Source organism: Papio anubis, chromosome 17, assembly GCF_008728515.1.
Source record: "Papio anubis isolate 15944 chromosome 17, Panubis1.0, whole genome shotgun sequence".
NCBI classification, from domain to species: Eukaryota; Metazoa; Chordata; class Mammalia; order Primates; family Cercopithecidae; genus Papio; species Papio anubis.
Genome location: NC_044992.1, coordinates 74,307,693 through 74,328,243, shown reverse-complemented (window position 1 = coordinate 74,328,243; position 20,551 = coordinate 74,307,693). Strand labels below are relative to the sequence as shown.

Below are 20,551 nucleotides of genomic sequence, written 5' to 3'. Positions count from 1 at the left end.
CGCATGTGTGCATATCTGCAGGGGTGTGTACACAGGTAATTGTGTGTGCACGTGTGCATATCCATGGGGGGTGTGCACACTCGATTGTGCAGGTGTCCATGTGTACATACCTGCGGGTGTGTACACATTTGTGTTAGTGTGAATGCATATGTGGGGGGGTATGCACGTTTGTGTGGGTGTGTACGTGTGCCATCTGTGGATGTGTGCACATTCGATCCTGTGGGCGTGCACATGTGCATATCTGTGTGGAGGGGGTGCACATCTGATTAGATGTGTGCATGTGCATCTCTGTGGGTGCGTGCACATTCGATCACGTGTGCATGTGTGCACACTCGATTCTGTGAGTGTGCATGTGTACATATCTGCAGGTGTGTGCACATTCGATTATGTGGGTGTGCACGTGTGCATATCTGCAGGGATGTGTGCATTTGATTGTGTGGGTGTGCACATGTGCATATCTGTGTATGCACATTTAATCGTGTACGTATCCACATGTACATATCTGCTGGTATGTGTGCATTTGTGTGGGTATGCAGGTGTGCATATCGGTGAGTGTATGCACATTCAATCCTGTGGGTGTCCACGTGCGCATATCTGCGGTTGTGTGCGCATTCTATTCTGTGGGTGTGTGCGTGTGCCTATCTGTGGGGGGGTGTGTGTACATTCAATTGTGTGGGTGTGCACATGTGCATATCTGTGGGGGGCGCAATCATGTGGGTGTCCACATGTGCATATCTGCAGGTGTGTGTGTGCATTCGATTGTATGGGTGTGTGCATGTGCGTATCTGTGAGTGTATGCACATTCAATCATGTGGGTGTCCACGTGTACATATCTGCGGGTGTTTCTGTGCATTCGATTGTGTGGGTGTGCACGTGTGCATATCTGTGGGAGTGGGTATGCGCATTCAACTGGGTGTGCACGTCAACGTGCATGTGTCAGTGTGCAGGTGTGCACGTGTATGCACTGCTGCATCTGTGCATAAATGTGTGAGCGTGCATGTGTGCACATGGGTTTAAATCTGTGGTCAAGTACAGGCATGTGCAAAGCACACCTGGGGTTATTCAAAGGCCATCCATAGGGTCCTCAGGCTTCAGAGTGCTTTACGAGTGTGCGCTTCCGGAGCCTCAGCCCCTAAGGCTCTGGTTTTGAAAGGGTTATCTCCATCCCCACGTCCCCTCTCACAACAGCCCTTTCTCTCACTTTTCAAGAAAGGCAGCCTCTCACCCAACACACGGGAAACATGCAGTGGGTGCGACGACAGGAACGGATGCAGTGGGTGCGACAGGAACGGATGCAGTGGGTGCGACAGGAATGGATGCAGTGGGTGCGACAGGAACGGATGCAGTGGGTACCACGACAGGAACGGATGCAGTGGGCACGACGACAGGAATGGCTCCAGTGACTGGGAAATGCTGCCTAGTGCAGGCGGCTGTCAACGCATCACTTCCCAGGACTGAGGCCACCCCACTGAAGCAGCTCAGGTGCGATGATGGGAATTACCCAGTGACTGACCGGGAAATGCTTCCCCAGTGCAGGCAGCTGTCAACGCATCACTTCCCAGGACTGAGGCCACCCCACTGAAGCTGCTTGGTGATGGAGCACAGAGGTCAGGCATGAGCTTGGAAAAGGTTGAAACACCAGCATTGCTAAAGCAAAATTTCTGCCATTCCTAGCTACTTACATGAATAAGACTTCTTAGCACTTAAAACTAAAAGTAAAAATAGGGGCTGGGTGTGGTGGCTCACACCTGTAATCCCAGCACATTGAGAGGCCAAAGCGGATGGATTGCTTGAGGTCAGGAGTTTGAGACCAGCCTGGGCAACGTCTTTACTAAAAATAATTAGCCAGTTGTGGTGGCACATGCCTGTGTTCCCAGCAACTCTGGAGGCTGAGGTGGGAGGATGGCCTGAGCCTGGGAGGCAGAGGTTGTAGTGAGCCATGATCACACTACTGCACTCCAGCCTGGGTGACAGAATGAGACCCTTTCTCAAAAAAAAAGTAAAAACAGTACTATTGCAGAACCTTGCCTTATTCTGCTTAAAAGCATGGCTCACGGCCAGGCACAGTGGCTCACACCTGTAATCCCAGCTCTGTGGGAGGCTGAGGTGAGAGGACTGCTTGAGGCCAGGAGTTCAAGGAGTTCAAGACCTGTCTGGGCAACATAGGGAGGTCCCATCCCTACAAAAAACACAACAATTAGCTGAGCAATGTGGTGTTTGCCTGTAGTCCCAGCAACTTGAGAGGCTGAGGCAGGAGGATTGCTTGAGCCCAGGAGGTCAAGGCTGCAGTGAGCCAAGATCGTACCACTTCACTCCAGCCTGGGTGACAGAGCAAGAACCATCTCAAAAAATAAAAATAAAAAATAAAAACAAAAAAAGCTTGACTCATCAAAAGGTAACTCAAACTAAACAGCTATCTTGTCAAGAGCTAAATTTCAACAAAATGCTATTTTATGTTGGTTTGTACTAATAATTTATTAAAACCCAATCTAGAAAAACTTGTAAATAACTAGCATCTTATGGCCATACAAAATGTAAAAGTTGAAGTTTACGTTCATGTTATTTTCTTTTGTTGCAGATATATGATAGATCAATAAAGATTCTTAGGCACTGAAATACATTAGGGTAAAATGCTCTGGGAAAAAAGTAAATGGAAATATGGGCTTAAGAAGAAAAAGGAGGCCGGGCGCGGTGGCTCAAGCCTGTAATCCCAGCACTTTGGGAGGCCGAGACGGGTGGATCACGAGGTCAGGAGATCAAGACCATCCTGGCTAACACGGTGAAACCCCGTCTCTACTAAAAAATACAAAAAACTAGCCGGGCGAGGTGGCAGGCGCCTGTAGTCCCAGCTACTCGGGAGGCTGAGGCAGGAGAATGGCGTGAACCCGGGAGGTGGAGCTTGCAGTGAGCTGAGATCCGGCCACTGCACTCCAGCCTGGGCGACAGAGCGAGACTCCGTCTCAAAAAAAAAAAAAAAAAAAAAAAAGAAGAAAAAGGAAGAATAAAATTTCTGTGAGGAAAAACTTGCCTATGAAATTGTTTTTTAGACAGGGTCTCACTCTGTGGCCCAGGCTGGAGTACAGTGGTACGATCACAGCTCACTGCAGCGTCGACCTCCCTAGGCTTAAGTGATCCTCCCACCTCAGCCTCCCAAAGTGCTAGCAGTACAGGTGTGAGACACGGCGCTCAGCCCTGTGAAATTTTTAATGAAGAATGGTAGATTATTCTACCTAGATTTCCCGGATTTATTTAGATGAGTGATGCAATCGTTTTATTTTAAAATGACAATACTCAGGATGGCAAATAGTTATTTGCAACTGGTTAGAGTTCTATAAAACCTGTAAGAGGCATACAGAGTTTGTCACAATTCCAAGCGGTATCTGAGGCCACTGCTTCAAGCTGTCCCTAAAGCAGCAGCAAGGGCACCAGCAGGCCCCCAGCCCTGTCGGGCACCCACCTCAGACAACCACTACACTAGCCCAAAAGGCACACGGTCAGATGCAGAACCATAAACACAGGCACAGTGCTGACTCGCACACCTGGGCACTTCTGTTTATATACACCAGTATGTTTTGGCAAAGAACAAAAATATTACACCTCCAGCTTTCCAGAAACTAAACAGCCATGCAGGGAGCAGTGACAAGACATCACATGCCGCGGTCCACACTCAGGACCCAAAGCCTCACGCCTTGCAGACAAGGAGCTCTCACGTCACACCCTCAAGAACACAGCCCTCCGTGTCAAAGGCCCAAAGATTCTGAGAACACCATTTGATCACTCACCAAAAGCACCAGGAATCATCTTAAATGACAAATAGGGAGAAGCAGGGGCAGCTGAGCGCCCTCCTGCAACTGGGCAGCGTGAGGGATCCCCACCCGGGCACAACGGTTGTGGCACAGGCTACATGTGCCTGATGCATGGTGAGCTGCACTGTGAAAACCCTGCGCTCCGACACAATTCCTCCAAAGGTCATCTGCAACAGCTCACCCACTGCAGCCAGGACAAGCCCTTTGTGTCTCTCTTTAAAGCAAAATCGACTCCTAGAGCTTTATAGAAAAAAAAAAAAAAAAACTTATTTTTTAACTACACTACATTTCTGCATTTATGCATCACTCGATTTAAGAGCTAAACACTCGTAATTTTTACATACAGAAAGTGATAAGCTCTCAAAAAGTTGAACACAGAATTACCACATGACCCAGTAATTCCACTTTTGCATATATACCCAAAGGAACTAAAAAAGGGGGTCTCAAACAGGTACTTGTACCCATGTCCATAGCAGCATTATTCACAATACCCAAAAGGTGGGAAAAACCCAAGTCTCCACTGACAAATGAATGGATGGAGAAAATATGGCCAGATGCGGTGGTGCACACCTGCAATCACAGCTACTCAGGAGGCTGAGGTGGGAGGGTTACTCAAGCCCAGGAGTTGGAAGCTGTAGTGCACCATGACTGGGCCTGTGAATAGCCACTGCACTTCAGTCTGGACAATACAGTGAGATCCCATCTTTAAAAAATAAATATATGGGCCAGGCGCAGTGGCTCACGCCTGTAATCCCAGCACTTTGGGAGGCCAAGACAGGCAGATCACAAGGTCAGGAGATTAAGACCATCCTGGCTAACACGGTGAAACCCCATCTCTACTAAAAATACAAAAAAAATTAGCCAGGCGTGGTGGCGGGCGCCTGTAGTCCCAGCTACTCAGGAGGCTGAGGCAGGAGAATGGCGTGTACCCAGGAGGCGGAGCTTGCAGTGAGCCGAGATCACGCCACTGCACTCCAGCCTGGGAGACTGAGCAAGACTCTGTCTCAAAAAAAATAAAAATAAAAGTAAAAATAAAATAAATAATTATATTGTATGTCCATACAATGGATCATGATTCAGATTATTCAGATTATCCTTGAAAACATGATGCTAAATAAAATAAGCCATACATGAAAGGCCAAATACTGTACAATTCCACTTGTGCAAGGTCTCTAACACAGGCAAAGTCCTTTTTCAAGCAGAAAGCAGACTAGAATTACAAAGGGTTGAAGGGAAGGAGAATCAAGGGCGAGCTACTTCTTAATCTGGGGTGATGAGAAGTTTTGGAACCAGACGATGGTGATGGTTGTACAAAAGTGAGAGTGTAATTAATGCCACTGGATTAATATGCTTAACAATTAAAAGAGCAAATTTGTTACATATATTTTACCACAATTTTCTAAGTAATAATAGAATATTCTAAAAACCATGGAATTATATATTTTAAATGGGTGAATTATATGGTAGGTGAATTACATATCAATAAAGCTGAAAAAAAATGAAGGATTCTTGAATTCACATGTAAGACAAGATGCCAACAACGCCCTTTCTAAACGGTCTTAACAGGGGCCACTGCCGTCTGCCCCACCAGTGTTAACGCTCAGCCAAAATGCCACGTTCTACAGGGAGGGAGGGAGAGCAGGGCGGAGCGCAACACAAAACACACACATTCACGCAAGGAAAAAACACATTAACACAAAAAAATGAACAATCGTTCCATGTACAAAGTCAAAGATGTCTCATGCTTTTCATTTTCCTGAAAACCTGAAAGCTTAAAAGCCTACCAAGATTAAACAAGCCAACAAAAACAGGCGGGGAACTGGACACTGGGGCTGTGTCAGGACCAGCTCGGAGCTGACCTCTGCCAAGCCCCCCGATCACCTGGGAACTGAGGTACACAGGCCTGCGGGGGTGCAGCAGGGTCAGGCCAGGCCACAGCCAGGGCTGGACAGACAGCAGGGTCCCCCACGGGAGCCTGAGCCAGCCTCGGCACTGAGCCCTCACGGCTCCACCAGGGAGGGTGCGCCCTGTCCCTAGACCTCAGCTGCGGCTGCTCTCCTGGAACTCACCGTCCCCCTCTGTATTCCAGAGCCTGTGAGGAAACTCGGCTCCTCCACCCCTCCCCCTCTCAGAATCGGACTCCTCTCCTAGAAAATATCCCTCCGAAGGAGCCCCTGCTGGTTTGCTTCCTTCCACGTCGGCTGCTTCTCCCCTTTTCTCCACCTCCCCAGGCCAGTGAGCCCGGGAACCTGGTTTGAGCTTTTCCACCCACTCCCCTTCCTCATATCACCCCCTCCTGTGTGAACTCACCCAGCCCATAACTTTGTAGACCATTTCTATGCGGAAGGCTCCAACATGTCACTCACTGACCTTCTTACTATCTCACTCTCTTTCACTGAATAGAACAGCAAATTCGTTGAGTTTGGAATCCTAAATGCAGCATAAGTATTTCCTTTTCTCCTTCTTCACAGCTCTGGTCTCAAACCAAACCATGGGAAGCACTGTGGCGGATCCCAAACGGCCTCGCTGTTCCTTTCCACTGCGCTCCCGTGTATTCCCCAGTATCTGATTTTATGTCGAATAATTTCCAAACCCCTGTCTTCCGAAGCCCCTCTGGATCTAGCCCCAGGAGCTTTTCTGTGCCCACTCTTCCGCTCTTTTGGCCGCCCTAGCTCGTGCGAGCCTTCGTTCCTCTTTCTGGGATGCTGCGGTCAGGAGTCCACCCTGCTTGGCTCCTTCACGGTAGAAGCTCTCAGCGTAAATGTCGCCCCAGGAGGTCTTCTCCAAGTCCTATTCAAGTCACTGGTTGGCCCCATCACTGAGGATCTCACCGCCTTTGTCTATTTTCTTAACCACTTTATCCATTCTCTGAAATCGCCCCCTGGTTTCCTTGTTTAACGTCTGAATCTCCCTCCAAACTCTGTCCCCTTTACTGTCACAGAAACGCTGTGTCCTCACGTCCTCACCTCCACTGCCAAGAGCACTGGGCGCCAATTGCATTTGTCGTAGGAAGGACGTGCAGAGTTTTTGTCATCCAGAGAGAAAACACAACTGTTTCTTTAGGAAAAGCCGGAAAACATTGTCCACAGGTGGCAAGTAATCTACTGAATGGTGCTTTTAACAAGACCCCAGATGCAGCAACATCGTCACAAGATGCTGCTTGTACGTCTTTGATGAACGCTGAGAGCGTGCGCGCTAATGACTTTATACAGTTTTCAAAATTTATAAAAATTTATTTAAAAATTTTTTCAAAACATTTTTTGTTTTGATAGGAGTTAGGCAGCCTGTATTTCTGACATGCAGGGCTTACTACCTGGTGCAGGTTCACAGGGACCTTTGAGCCTCCTAGCAGTAAAACAAACATGCTCTCCGTCCTTCAGAAAGTTACAGAAGGTTCTCTATGGCTGTGGGACACCAGACAATGACACTTTATAGGACATGGGGCGACAGACTGCACCTTCTGGGGGAAGGGGTAGGCCTCCTTGAGAGAGGGCAGTGAAGGACCCCAGCCTGAGGATTGTATAGGGAGCTTCCTAAATTTGAGGGAAGGCATGAGAAAAGCTTTGTAGATGCTAATTTAACAGAGACCTGCTTTAGCCACACAGTGTGAACAAACAGATCTATGTCACCAACACAGCCCTCAAATCTGTTATTTGGGAAACACATATGCAAAGATTTCTTCCTATTTAGGTTTGAAAGCAAAGGCTAAGTGCTGGGAAGCAAGTGGAGCCACTGTGCTGAGTCTTAGACAAAGACTTTAAATCAACGGCTTGAAATATGCTCACAGATCTCAAGAGAACTGTGGACCAAGAACTAAAGGAGACCAAGAGAACAGCATTTAAACTAACATGGAAAGTTGATAAAGAGAGAAATTATAAAAAGAGGCTGGGCAGAGCAGTTCACTCCTATAATCCCAGCACTTTGGGAGGCCAAGGCAGGAAGATCACCCGAGTCCAAGAATTTGAAAGCAGCCTGGACAATAAAGTGAGATCCTGTTTCTACAATTTTTTTTTTTTTTTGCAGTGCATCAGGCCTGTAGTCTCAGCTGCTCAGGAGGCTGAGGTGGGAGAACTGCTTGGGCCAGGGAGGTTGAGGCTGCAGTAAGATGTGATTCTACCACTACACTCCAGCCTGGGTGACAGAGCAAGACCCTGTCTCAAAAAGAAATTATTAAAAGAGAAACTAAAGAGAAATTCTGGAACTGAGGGCTCAAGAGCTGAAATGTGTGTGGATCCTAAGAGACTTCTAGGGCACCATCGAGCGTGCCAACATGTGTGTTAATGTAACAAGAGTCCCATAGGGAGAGAGAAGGGGCAGCAAAAATACCCCAAGAAACAATGACTGAAAACTTCCCAAGTTTGATGAAAGACATGAATCTACACATCCAATAAGCTCAGAAAAACGCCAAATGCTAGTTATTATTACCCAAATCAATATGCATAATTCTCAATCAGTAAGGATAGCAAGGAAAATAGGATTCATACAAAATGTCCAAAGAGATCACAACACTTGACATTTTTTAAAAAGCAAAATACTGATGAAAACCACAAAATGCATGATTAGGAGCACATGTATAAACTTTATCAAAATAGTACAGTTGACTGGGCATGGTGGCTCACGCCTGTAATCCCAGCACTTTGGGAGGCCAAGGCAGGCAGATCCCTTGAGGTCAGGAGTTCGAGACCAGCCTGGCCAACATGGTGAAATTCCGTCTCTACTACAAATTAAAGAATTAGCCAGGCATGGTGTTGGGCGCCTATAATCCCAGCTACTCAGAAGACTGAGGCATGAGAATCGCTTGAACCTGGGAGACAGAGCTTGCAGTGAGCCGAGATGGCACCACTGCACTCTAGCCTGGGTGACAGAACAAGGCTCTGTCTCAAAAAAAAAAAAAAAGTGAAGTTAAACCAAATACATCCCCTCACCTGTGCTTCCTGTAGCCAACAAGGGAACCGTAAGGGCTCACCAACATGACATGAGCTCACTCATGGTGAGGAGTACCCACTTCCTCCTGCTACAACAACAGAGGGTTCAAAGAGGAGCCACAGAAAAGGTGAAAAGGACCTACGCCAGGAGCACTCAAGAGCCTTGGAATTTGAATCACCTGAAATAAAGACCAAGCAGCCCTTTAACAATAGTCCTCAGATGTGGTGATGTGAAGGGAAAAACATGGCCCGCTGTCCACAGGCCAAGGCAGGAGTGTCGCTTGAGTGCAGCAGTATAATCACGGCTCACTGCAGCCTCAACCTCCTGGGCTCAAACAGTTCTCCCACCTCAACCTCCTGACTAGCTGGGACTGCACCCAACTACTTTTTTAAAACAATTTGTGTAGAAACAGGATCTCGCTTTGTTGCCCAGGCTGCTTTTGAATTTCTTTAAAAAATTAGCTGGGCAGGGTGGTGTGCACAGAGTCAGGGACCTAGAAATAGGCTTACAGGACAACAGCTGGAGACTGTGTGTTTGTGTGTGCATGTGTGTGTGTTTTTTGCAGGAAGTCAGGGACCCCGAACAGAGGGACTGGCTGAAGCCGTGGCAGAAGAATAAATTGTGAAGATTTCATGGACATTTATTAGTTCTCCAAATTAATACTTTTATAATTTCTTACGCTTGTCTTTACTGCAATCTCTGAACATAAATTGTGACGCTTTCATGGACACTTATCACTTCCCCAATCAATATCCTTGTGATTTTCTATGCCTGTCTTTACTTTAATCTCTTGATCCTGTCATCTTCATAAGCTGAGGAGGATGTATGTCGCCTCAGGACCCTGGGATGATTGCGTTAACTGCACAAATTGTTTGTAGAGCATGTGTGTTTGAACAATATGAAATCTGGGCACCTTAAAGAAAGAACAGGATAACAGCAATGTTCAGGGAACAAGGGAGATGGCCTTGGACTCTGACTGCCGGTGAGCCGGATGGAACAGAGCCATATTTCTCTTCTTTCAAAAGCAAATAGAGGCCGGGCGCAGTGGCTCACGCCTGTAATCCCTGCACTTTGGGAGGCCGAGGCGGGCGGATCACGAGTTCAGGAGATCGAGACCATCCTGGCTAACACGGTGAAACCCCGTCTCTACTAAAATACAAAAAATTAGCCGGGCGCGGTGGCGGGCGCCTGTAGTCCCAGCTACTTGGGAGGCTGAGGCAGGAGAATGGCGCGAACCCGGGAGACGGAGCTTGCAGTGAGCCGAGATGGTGCCACTGCACTCCAGCCTGGGCGACAGAGTGAAGACTCCGCCTCAAAAAAAAAAAAAAAAAAAAACAAAAGCAAATAGAAATATCACTGAATTCTTTTTCTCAGCAAGGAACATCCCTGAGAAAGAGAATGCGCCCCTGAGGGTAAGTCTATGAACAGCCCCCTTGGAGGCAGCTGTCTTTTACGGTTGAAGCCAAAGGGATGAAATAAGCCCCAGTTTCCTGTAGCGCTCCCAGGCTTATTAGGATGAGGAAATTCCCACCTCATAAATTTTGGTCAGACCAGTTGTCTGCTCTCAAACCCTGTCTCCTGATAAGATATTATCAATGACAATGCGTGCCCAAAACTTCATTAGCAATCTTAATTTCCCCCCGTCCTGTGGTCCTGTGATCTCGCCCTGCCACCACTTGCTTTGTGATATTTTATTACCTTGCGAAGCATGTGATCTCTGTGACCCACACCCTATTCCTGCACTCCCTCCCCTTCTGCAAATCGCTAATAAGAACTTGCTGGTTTTACGGCTCGGGGAGCATCAAGGATCCTGCCAATATGTGATGTCTCCCCCGGACACCTAGCTTTAAAATTTCTCTCTTTTGTACTCTTTCCCTTTATTTCTCAGACCAGCCGAGACACTTAGGGAAATAGAAAAGAACCCACGTTAAATATTGGGGGTGGGGTTTCCCCTGACTGTGTGTGTGTGTGTATGTGTGTGTGTACGTACCGTATGTGTGGAGAATAATCAGCAGGATTCCCTAAAAAGTAACCCAAAGAAAATGCAGTGCTTCTTTCCTGAGTCCAACGGGCAAAGTACCCCTATTCAGAGGACTAAGGGCAAAAAGACCCATGGTGCCTTCAAGGCAAACATGACGTCACTGCCTGCCCACCTGACTTCCCTAGTTTTACTTCTTCCTCCTTTAGCATGCACCAGTGAAGCTCCACATTTCCTCTAAGACAAACAAAAGCTTCAGTCTCAAACATGCTCATCTGTATTGTCTTTCTAGAACATTTATTTGCCAAGTATTTGTTTTTGCTTTTTTTATTTCTGAGACAGGATCTTGCTCTGTTGCCCAGGCTGGAGTGCAGTGGTGCGACCTCAGTTCACTGCAACCTCCGCCTCCCAGGTTCAAGCGATTCTTCTGCCTCAGCCTCCCACGTAGCTGGGACTACAGGCATGTGACACCACAACCTTGTATTTTTAGTAGAGATGGGTTTGGCCATGTTGGCCAGGCTGGTCTCGAACTCCTGGCCTCAGGTGATCCTCCCGCCTCGGCCTCCCAAAGTGCCAGGATTACAGGAGTGAGCCGCCGTGCCCAGCCTGTTTTCACGTTTGAAACTAAACTGACAGAGAACCACAGTAACTTTCCAAGGAGACAAGGAGGTGCAGGGACAGCTCAGTCATGTGACACAGAGGAGGCCGAAGGACTGAGCATGAGCTGTGGCTCCAGAAAGACTTCCTGGCTGCCACAGCTGCCGTGTGTGTGTGTGTGTGTGTTTGTTTAGAGATAGGGTCTCACTATGTTTTCCAGGCTGGTCTCAAATTCCTAGGCTCAAGTGATCCTCCTGCCTTGGCTTCCCAAGAGGCTAGGACTACAGGCACCGCCACCACACCAGGCTCCCAACTATAGCTCTATACAAACAGCACGGCTCTCGGAGGAATTGTGTGAGGTCTAAAACAAAAACATAAAAAGTACGCTGCAAACACTCAACAAATGTTAGCCCTGTCACCTCCTGAGCTGGCCCCAAGACGGGATCTCTTCACCTCGCCCTGCCCAGAGACAGCGTAGCTTCTCCACATCCCGCCAGGTACAGAATGGGGCTGCAGAGAGGGCTCCGCTCACACAGAGGGCACCGCCAGGCAGGAGGGGCCAGCCAACCACGCGAAGGTCTTGGGCCAGTGTATCCCGCGTCACGTATCTGTTTCTGAACAAGAGCTTTACCTTTTTGCTGATGACGCACACCCGTCTCCTCTCTCCTGCTGCCCGGGGTCGGTGGGTGTCGCCGTAAGACACACCAGAGCACACACACGAGCCCGTCGGGTCTCTTGTCTCCTTCGAGTGAACCTGGAGCTGGCTCCCCGCACGCAGGGACTTCATTCCATCCCGGCCACGCATTCACACACACACCCTCACACGTCTGGTGTCACAAATAAACATGACGCATCACCTGCTTCGGTGGAACAAAACGTTAAATAAAACCACAACTTCATGGTTCTGGGGCAGGCAATGATGTCTTAGCTTTGACACCAGAAACACAAGAAAGAAAAGACTGATGAGCTGGACTTAATTAAAACTTAAAACCTGGGTCAAATACCACCATCAAAGACACTGAAAACACACCAGGTACAGCCTATAATCCCAGCACTTTGGGAGGCTGAGGCAGGAGGATCACTCGAGGCCAGAAGTTCAAGTCCAGCCCGGGCTACATAGTGAGACCCCCACCTCTACAAAAAATTGTTTTAATTAGCCAGGCATGAAGGCCAGGTGCAGTGGCTCACGCCTGTAATCCTAGCACTCTGGGAGGCTGAGGCGGGGGGATCACTTGAGCTTAGGAGTTCAAGACCAGCCTGGACAACATGGGAAAACCCCACCTCTACAAAAAATACGAAAATTAGCTGGGCATAGTGGCTCGGACCTGTAGCCCCAGCTACTTGCGGGGCTGAGGTAGGCGCATCACTTGAGCCTGAGAGGTGGAGGCTGCAGTGAGCCGAGATCACGCCACTGCACTCTGGCCTGGGCGATGGGAATGAGATCCTGTCTCAAAAAAAGAAAAAAAATTAGCCAGGCGTAGTGGTGACCCTGTAGTCCCAACTACTTGGGAAACTAAGGTGGGAACATGGCTTGAGCCCAGGAGATCACGGTGGCAGCGAGCTGTGGTGGGGCCGCTGCACTCTAGCCTGGGCAATGGAGCGAGACCGCATCAATCAATCCGTAGGAAGTGAAAAGGCGGCCGCGGAACGCAATAAAACATTTGCAAACCATACATCCACTATGAGACTCATACCCAGAATACATAAAAAACTCTTACTTACAACAATTTAAAAAATAATAATTTTTTAAATGAGTAAAGAACTTGAACAGACATTTCTCCAAAGAAGACATACAAACGGACAAACACAGAAAATGCTCAGTGTTATCAGTCGTTAGGGAAAAGCAAATGAAAAGCACAACAAGGTGGCACCCCACACTCACTAGGAGGGCTTTTTTTTTTTTTTTTAAAGAAGCAGGGGGCAAGTGCGGTGGCTCATGCCTGTACTCCCAACACTCAGGGAGGCCAAGGCGGGTGGACAGCTTAAGCTGAGGAGTTCAAGACCAGCCTGGGCAATGTGGTGAAGTCCTGTATCTAACAAAACTAAAAACAATCTGGCGCGGTGGTGCGCACCGGTGGTCCCAGCTACTCAGGAGGCTGAGGTGGGAGGATCGCCTGGTCCTGGGAGACGGAGATTATAGTGAGCAGAGATTGCATCACCACACTCCAGCCTGGGCAACAAAGTGAAACCCGGTCCAAAAAAAAAAAAGATAAAAACAAGTGTTGGTGAGGATCAGAGAAACAGACCCTCATACACTGGAGGCAGGAGTGTGAAATGGGGCAATCATTTTGGAAAAAGTGTGGCAGTTTCTCAGAAAGTTAAACATGGAGTCACCGTATGACCCAGCATTTCTACTTCTAGGTCTATATTCAACATCCACTCAAAAACATGTACGCAATGTTCATGGCAGCATTATCCTAACAGTGAAAGGCAGAAACAGCCCAGAGGTCCATCAGCTGATGAACCGGATGGACAAAACGTAGTGTGTGGTGCATTTACACAGCAGGACGAGGCTCTGCCACAGGAAGGAAGGAGGCACTCCACAGGCTACCACACAGAGGAACTCAGTGGAAGAATTCACACACCAAAGATCACACGTTGTAGGTTCCACTTTTATGAAATGTCTATAAAAGACAAATTCCCAGAGACACTGGAGATGTGGCTGCCGCGGCGAGGGTACTGGGGAGAGTGCAGTGAGTTCTTAAACACAGGGTTTCCTTCGGAGGCAATGAAAATGTTCAGGAATTAAATTATGGCGATAGTTGCACAACTCTGTAAATACACAAAACCACTTCATTGTGCACTTCAGTGAGTGCATTTTATGGTAAGTAAATTAAACTCAATAAAGAGGTCTAAAAATTTAAAAAGTCTGAAAAAAAATAAGCAGAAACATTTAAAAAAAGAACTGCCGGCTCTACAAGCTCTCCCCACACATCACAACGCCAAGTGCAAAGCAGTCGCTTCAGACGCCACCACAGCTCCGCACCGGGAAGACGCGGGGCCACCACATCTCAGGCGTCTTTATTTTGGACAGAACAAAGTGTCTGTGGTGAGGCCCTCTCAGGATGGGCCCCCACTCTATCCTGTACAGACATCCTTTCCTTCCTGCCCGCAGAGGGCACTGCCAGCCACACCCAGGGACTGTCCTCACCAAACACACACAGGGCTGCGTGTGGCCACTGCTCAACAGAGGGTCTGCGGCAGTGCCCCTGCGTCTGCCACGCTGCGCCCTCTGCCCCCACCCTGCCCCTGCCTCTGCCACGCTGGGCCCTCTGTCCCCGCAGTGCCCCTGCGTCTGCCACGCTGCACCCTCTGCCCCCACTGTGTCCCTGTGTCTGCCACACTGAGCCCTCTGTCCCCACCGTGCCCTGCATCTGCCACGCTGCGCCCTCTGCCCCCGCCCTGCCCCTGCCTCTGCCACGCTGGGCCCTCTGTCCCCGCAGTGCCCCTGTGTCTGCCACGCTGCACCCTCTGCCCCCGCTGTGTCCCTGCATCTGCCACACTGAGCCCTCTGTCCCCACTGTGCCCTGCGTCTGCCACGCTGGGCCCTCTGTCCCCACTGTGCCCTGCGTCTGCCACGCTGGGCCCTCTGTCCCCACCGTGCCCCTGCGTCTGCCATGCTGTGCCCTCTGTCCCCACCATGCCCTGCGTCTGCCACAGTGGGCCCTCTGTCCCCACCGTGCCCCTGCGTCTGCCATGCTGTGCCCTCTGTCCCCACCCCACTGCTGGCCACTGCAGAGCTCCTCTGGCCCTCCACCCCAGTTCCCACCCTGGTTTCAAACTGGCATGAGCCTCATCTCCAGGGAGCACCACGTCACTCCAGGTGGCCTAAGATGCTGCCAGGGGTACCTGGTTCTAGAACTGAAGCAGGTGCCACTGCATGTGTCCTTAAGGGGCAACAACGTCCCTCAAGAATGAAAATTGGTTGTGGGGGGTAAGAAAATCAGACATTACAAGGATTCGTGGCCCTCTAAAACCAGGTACACAGGGTAATCTGTGGCATTAAAATTTCACAGCAGAAAAAAGAGGCAATTAGGAAATTACAAAGGCCGATGTGAGAAAAAGGTGGACAGACCTGGTTCTCAAGCTCTTCTGTGTGTGCCTGCGGCAGGGCCACACCGCGGAGATGGGATCAGACGAAGGGCCGCAGCCTGCCACGGACAGCCTTGGTGACACAACTGACCGTGCTTCAGCTACTCACCATCCACGAGTCGAGACGGCAGCAACAGGCCTCTCCTGCCCAGCTCTGCCAGCGCCAGACATCCCCCGTGCCACGCCTTGTCGGTCTCCTGGAAACTGAGAGCAACAAAGATCCTGAGACCACAGCTCACGTGTCAGTTTTTGGTTCAAAGCCCACAGCATGGCAAGGAGCACAGCTTGGCAAGTCCATACCCTGTACCTGTAAGACACACTAAAACCTATTCATCAGTTTTTAAAGTATCAAGTCCATATCCTGTACCTGTAAGACACACTGAAACCTATTCGACAGTTTTTAAAGTATCAAGTCCATATCCTGTACCTGTAAGACACACTCCAAAACCCAGCCTGTAGTTTTTTGTTTTTTTGAGACGAGTGTCTCGCTTGTGTCGCCAGGCTGGAGTGCAGGACCGATCTCAGCTCACTGCAAGCCTCCTCAGCCTCCTGGGTTCACTTATTCGGCCAGCCTCCCAGTAGCTGGGACCACAGGTCACCACCCCGCCTCGTGCTGGCCTCAGGTTTAGTAGAGACGGGGTTTCACCGTGTTAGCCAGCATGGTCTCGATCTCCTGACCTCGTGATCCGCCCGTCTCGGCCTCCCAAAGTGCTGGGATTACAGGCTTGAGCCACCGCGCCCGGCCTATTCATCAGTTTTTAAAGTATCAAGGCTGGGCACAGCAGCTCACGTCTACAATCCCAGCTGCTTGGGAGGCTGAGGCAGGACAATCACTTGAACCCGGGAGGCGGAGGTTGCAGTCAGCTGAGATCGCGCCACTGCACTCCAGCCTGGGTGACAGGGCGAGACTCCATCTCAAAATAAAAAAAAAATCAGATGGGTGAAGAAATAACATACTGTGACTGAGTACAAAGACAACAGCCGTGCCCACCCCAGGGCCTCTTCAGATCTCCCGAGAGTGAGGACAAGTCTTGGTCAGTCCCCAAACAAAGAGACCGTCCCGTCCGTGCCATCCCAGGTGCGGTTTCCCCACCACAGCGGTATCACTCCAAGTACGGGCAACACCCACGCTCCCATAGAAAGAAACAAGATACTTCAGAAAAGTGTTAACAGTATTAAAAGTATTAGAACAGGAATCCTAGCACAGGAAGATGCCAGTAGAAAAGTCAGCAGGAAGACACCCCACCATTTAGTCAAGTTCAAAATTAAAAGCTAGAACAATGAATTGGCATTTCGAGATTTTTCACAGTACTTGAAATACAAACTTTTAATGAACAACTGCAATGCCCATTGATCAAGTCATAATATTTTGTATTTACTAATTTCCCTGGGGTGGGGTTCAGAAGCTCTGCTGAGGCTTTTACTGATTCTCATTAAATTGATTTGACAGCAAAGAAATGTTTAGGAAAACCCACTAAGTTGTATGACTAGCTGGCAATCAATAGCGACAAGAATACTTAGGAAAATCGGAGAGTGCCCGTCCACCCGGCGGCTGCCTCGCCTGTGGTGTGCCCGGCCCAGAGGAGAGGAGAGGCTGAGACAGACACCAGCTGCTCCTCAGAGTTCACTGTCACCGACTGCCTCAACCACAATTATACTTTTTCCAAGTTCCAGGTGTTTTACTGTCTGCCAGAGGCTCCACGAGCCCTTGCATATTTTCACATCAGCACTTGTGTCCTTTAGGGTTTTCACTGGAGAAAGATGCTTCACACCTTTCACAAAGATTTAGTAACATCTGAATTAACTTGACAAAATACCAAGGTTACCGTGACTTAAAAATACCAAAACAAATGCCTGTCAGGCCAATGTTTACTTCCAAATCAGACGTGTTCACTGCGGCACGGTGGCGAGGGCGGCAGGGTCCAGGGGGTGCCGTCCATGCATGAGGCTCGCCTGAGAGGCCCAGCCCCCCGCGGCACCGCCGAACCAGAGAGGGGGCCCTGGCCATGGACACCAGGGGCAAGAAACCAAGCAGCTGGGGGCGAGTTCCTGCCCCAGACCCAAGCTGAAGGCGCTCCTGGGCGCACAGCGGGGTCTCGGGAGGGAAGACAACAGAAAGTGGTGGAAGCTCTGAGTGAGAGAGGAACAGAGAGAGAGAGTCGCAGGTACATGGGTCTCAGATTACCAAGTGCAAGGGAAACAGCACTAACGTACAATGGCCTCAAAGATGCGTTTGGTGGAGAAGCGTGACAAGCAAGCCACTATCTGTGTAAAATGAAAGAAACAATTTGAGCCAGGCACAGGGCTCAGGCCTATAGTCCCAGTACTTTGGGAGACCGAGGCAAGAGGATTGCGTGAGGTCAAGAGTTCAAGACTAGTCTGGGCAACATAGCAAGACTCCATCTCTACAAAATAAAATAAAATAATTAGCCGGGTATGGTGGCGCACACCTGTAGTCCTAGCTACGCAGAGGCTGAGGCGGGAGGATCACTTGAACTCAGAGGGTAGAGGCCACAGTGAGCTACCATGGTGCCTGAGCAACACAGCAAGACCCCATCTCTAAAAACAAAACAGCCGGGCGCGGTCGCTCATGCCTGTAATCCCAGCACTTCTGGAGGCCGAGGAGGGCGGATCACAAGGTCAGGAGATCGAGACCAGACTCGCCAACATGGTGAAACCCCATCTCTACTAAAATACAAAAAATTAGCCAGGCGTGGTGGTGCGCGCCTGTAGTCCCAGCTACTCAGGAGGCTGCGGCAGAGGAATGGTTTGAACCCAGGAGACGGAGATCACAGTGAGCCGAGACCCCGCCACTGCACTCCAGGCTGGTGACAGAGCAAGACTCCATCTCAGAAACAAACCAAGAAAACCTCTGTACCCTTGGCCGGGCGCGGTGGCTCAAGCCTGTAATCCCAGCACTTTGGGAGGCTGAGACGGGCGGATCACGAGGTCAGGAGATCGAGACCATCCTGGCTAACACGGTGAAACCCCGTCTCTACTAAAAATACAAAAAACTAGCCGGGCGTGGTGGCGGGCGCCTGTCGTCCCAGCTACTCGGGAGGCTGAGGCGGGAGAATGGCGTAAACCCGGGAGGCGGAGCTTGCAGTGAGCTGAGATCCGGCCACTGCACTCCAGCCTGGGCGACAGAGCGAGACTCCGTCTCAAAAAAAAAAAAAAAAAGAAAACCTCTGTACCCATCACACCTGCATCAGTTCCCAGGGGGATGAGGGATGACGAACGGGTGCCCCGGGTCACTGTGGAGCGGCGGAGGCCGTCTTCTTCTTCTTCCCTTCAGTTTCCATTCTGAACTAACATATCACCCAGCCTAAAACCTCAGTGAAACTGTACAGCTGGAGCAGGAAGGAACCCATGTGGTGAGGCTCCTGCTGACACAGGGTGGGGGCGGGTGGCGGGGGCACAGCGTGGTGCCGTGGCTTCCAAACGCTCCACACCAAGTGTCTCAGAAGACGCTCGGGCAAGTCAGCAGGACCCACAGCTGGGCCTGGGCACAGGTTCACTTGGTTTGCTCATGGGAGAACCCAATGGGGTTGGCACAGACACAGACACACTCCTCTCCAAGGCACCCTGCTTCTGCCACAGCCTGTGGTCTGGCACTACGTCCTGGGTCCTGGGTAATGCTGCAGGGCTGGGGATGGGAGTCGGAAGGGGGCCCCAAGTCCTGAGGGAGTCGTGCATGCTTTGGGGACAGCCACACCAGCCACACAGGTCCTGAACTCCCTGGGGATGGGTGCAGCTCCACTCTGTATAACCCAGCCCAGAAATGGAGCGGGGAGTAAGTTAACCATCCTGGGTGCTGGGTGTTCTTACAGTTAATATAATTAATGCCCTTTCTCCAACCCGTTTCAGAAGAGGCTGGTAGCTCACCACACATCCCAGGGAAGGACAAGATTGGAGCAGCCACCACGCAGGGCTGTGGGCCACCCCACGCACCAGCAACTCCTGGCTTCCTGGTGTCTTCAGACATCCTGCTCTGAGGCTGCACCTTTCTATGCCATGGTTGATAATCACATGCTGAGCACACAGGGAAAGGGGAGGCAGGCGCTGACCAGAGCTGCATCCGCGAGGACTCAAGGTGACAGCCCTGTAGCTGCTTTGGGCTGAAGGTCCTGAGAAATCCACAGTAAAAAGGCCCCCCTGTCCCAGAACCTAGCTACAAAAATGGAATGAGAGCATTAAAATAACAAAAATAAAGGTAAAGAAGCACGTGAAGATTAAACCAGCCAGGACAAATGAAACCAGGCCAAGATGGTGAGCTGGAGTAAGGAACACACAATCCAGAGAGGCTGCACCTTGTGGGGGGAAAGACGCACAGTGAGTTTCAGGAGACACACTAGGCCTGACGAGCAGGCAGCCCAGCAGCCGGAGGAGAGAGGCAAAGTCCAGAGAGGCATGGGCAGGCCCAGCCTGGAGCCCACCACACTGTTGTGAAGGCCGCAGGTGGCACCAGGTGACAGGAGGACGTACGCCCACCACAACCACCAGAAAGGAGCTCCAGGGACACACCTGAAACGAGGCTGGAGCTCCAGGGACACACTGGAATGAGGCTGGAGCTCCAGGGACACACTGGAACGAGGCTGGAGATCGTCTAAGGAGAAGCCAAGCTCGGAGCACCCTCAACCCCGCCTCCCATCAAGCAGTTACAATCAAGAGCGCGCTTCTGCCAGGAACCTTTCCACTGGAAGAACATTTCTCACGCGTGCTCACCGCTCTGAAAAACATGACCCACATCTGACACACTGTTTCCTGTGCTCCTGAAATGTCACTGAGCAGGCTGGAGGCTGAGTGCACAAGAAATCTGCTCCAGAAGGAAAACAAGACTTTGCGGACAGCGGCCCGAGCTGTCCCTGGTGACTCACAGGCAGCACGAACTGGAGCCTCCAAAGTGCTGACACACAGCTTTCTCCACGGTGTCCGGTCTAATGCACAGCAACATTACGCCCGGGGTCCTGAGCAAGCCGGACGCCTGCCCTCCACCCTCCGCTTCTGAAACTGGGAGAGACATTTACACAAGCAAAAGTGGAGTCCTGAGCAAACTGGACGCCTGTTCTCAGTCCTCTGCTTCCAAAACTGGGAGAGACATTTACACAAGCAAAAGGAAGAATCCCTGGGGAGGTCACAGATCGATGCCTCG

The 20,551-nt window shown here is 50.2% G+C and overlaps 1 protein-coding gene across 2 annotated transcripts in view; it reads right to left on the bottom strand.

Annotated features, from left to right (window-relative positions):
* TBCD (tubulin folding cofactor D) overlaps positions 1-20,551 on the bottom strand; it is a 180,656-nt gene that overhangs the window by 111,660 nt on the left and 48,445 nt on the right. For both annotated transcript variants that reach the window (XM_017950116.3, XM_017950114.2), the window contains one exon: positions 15,509-15,603. In XM_017950116.3, the coding sequence (XP_017805605.1) occupies positions 15,509-15,603 (95 nt within the window). The remainder of the gene's footprint in view (positions 1-15,508; positions 15,604-20,551) is intronic.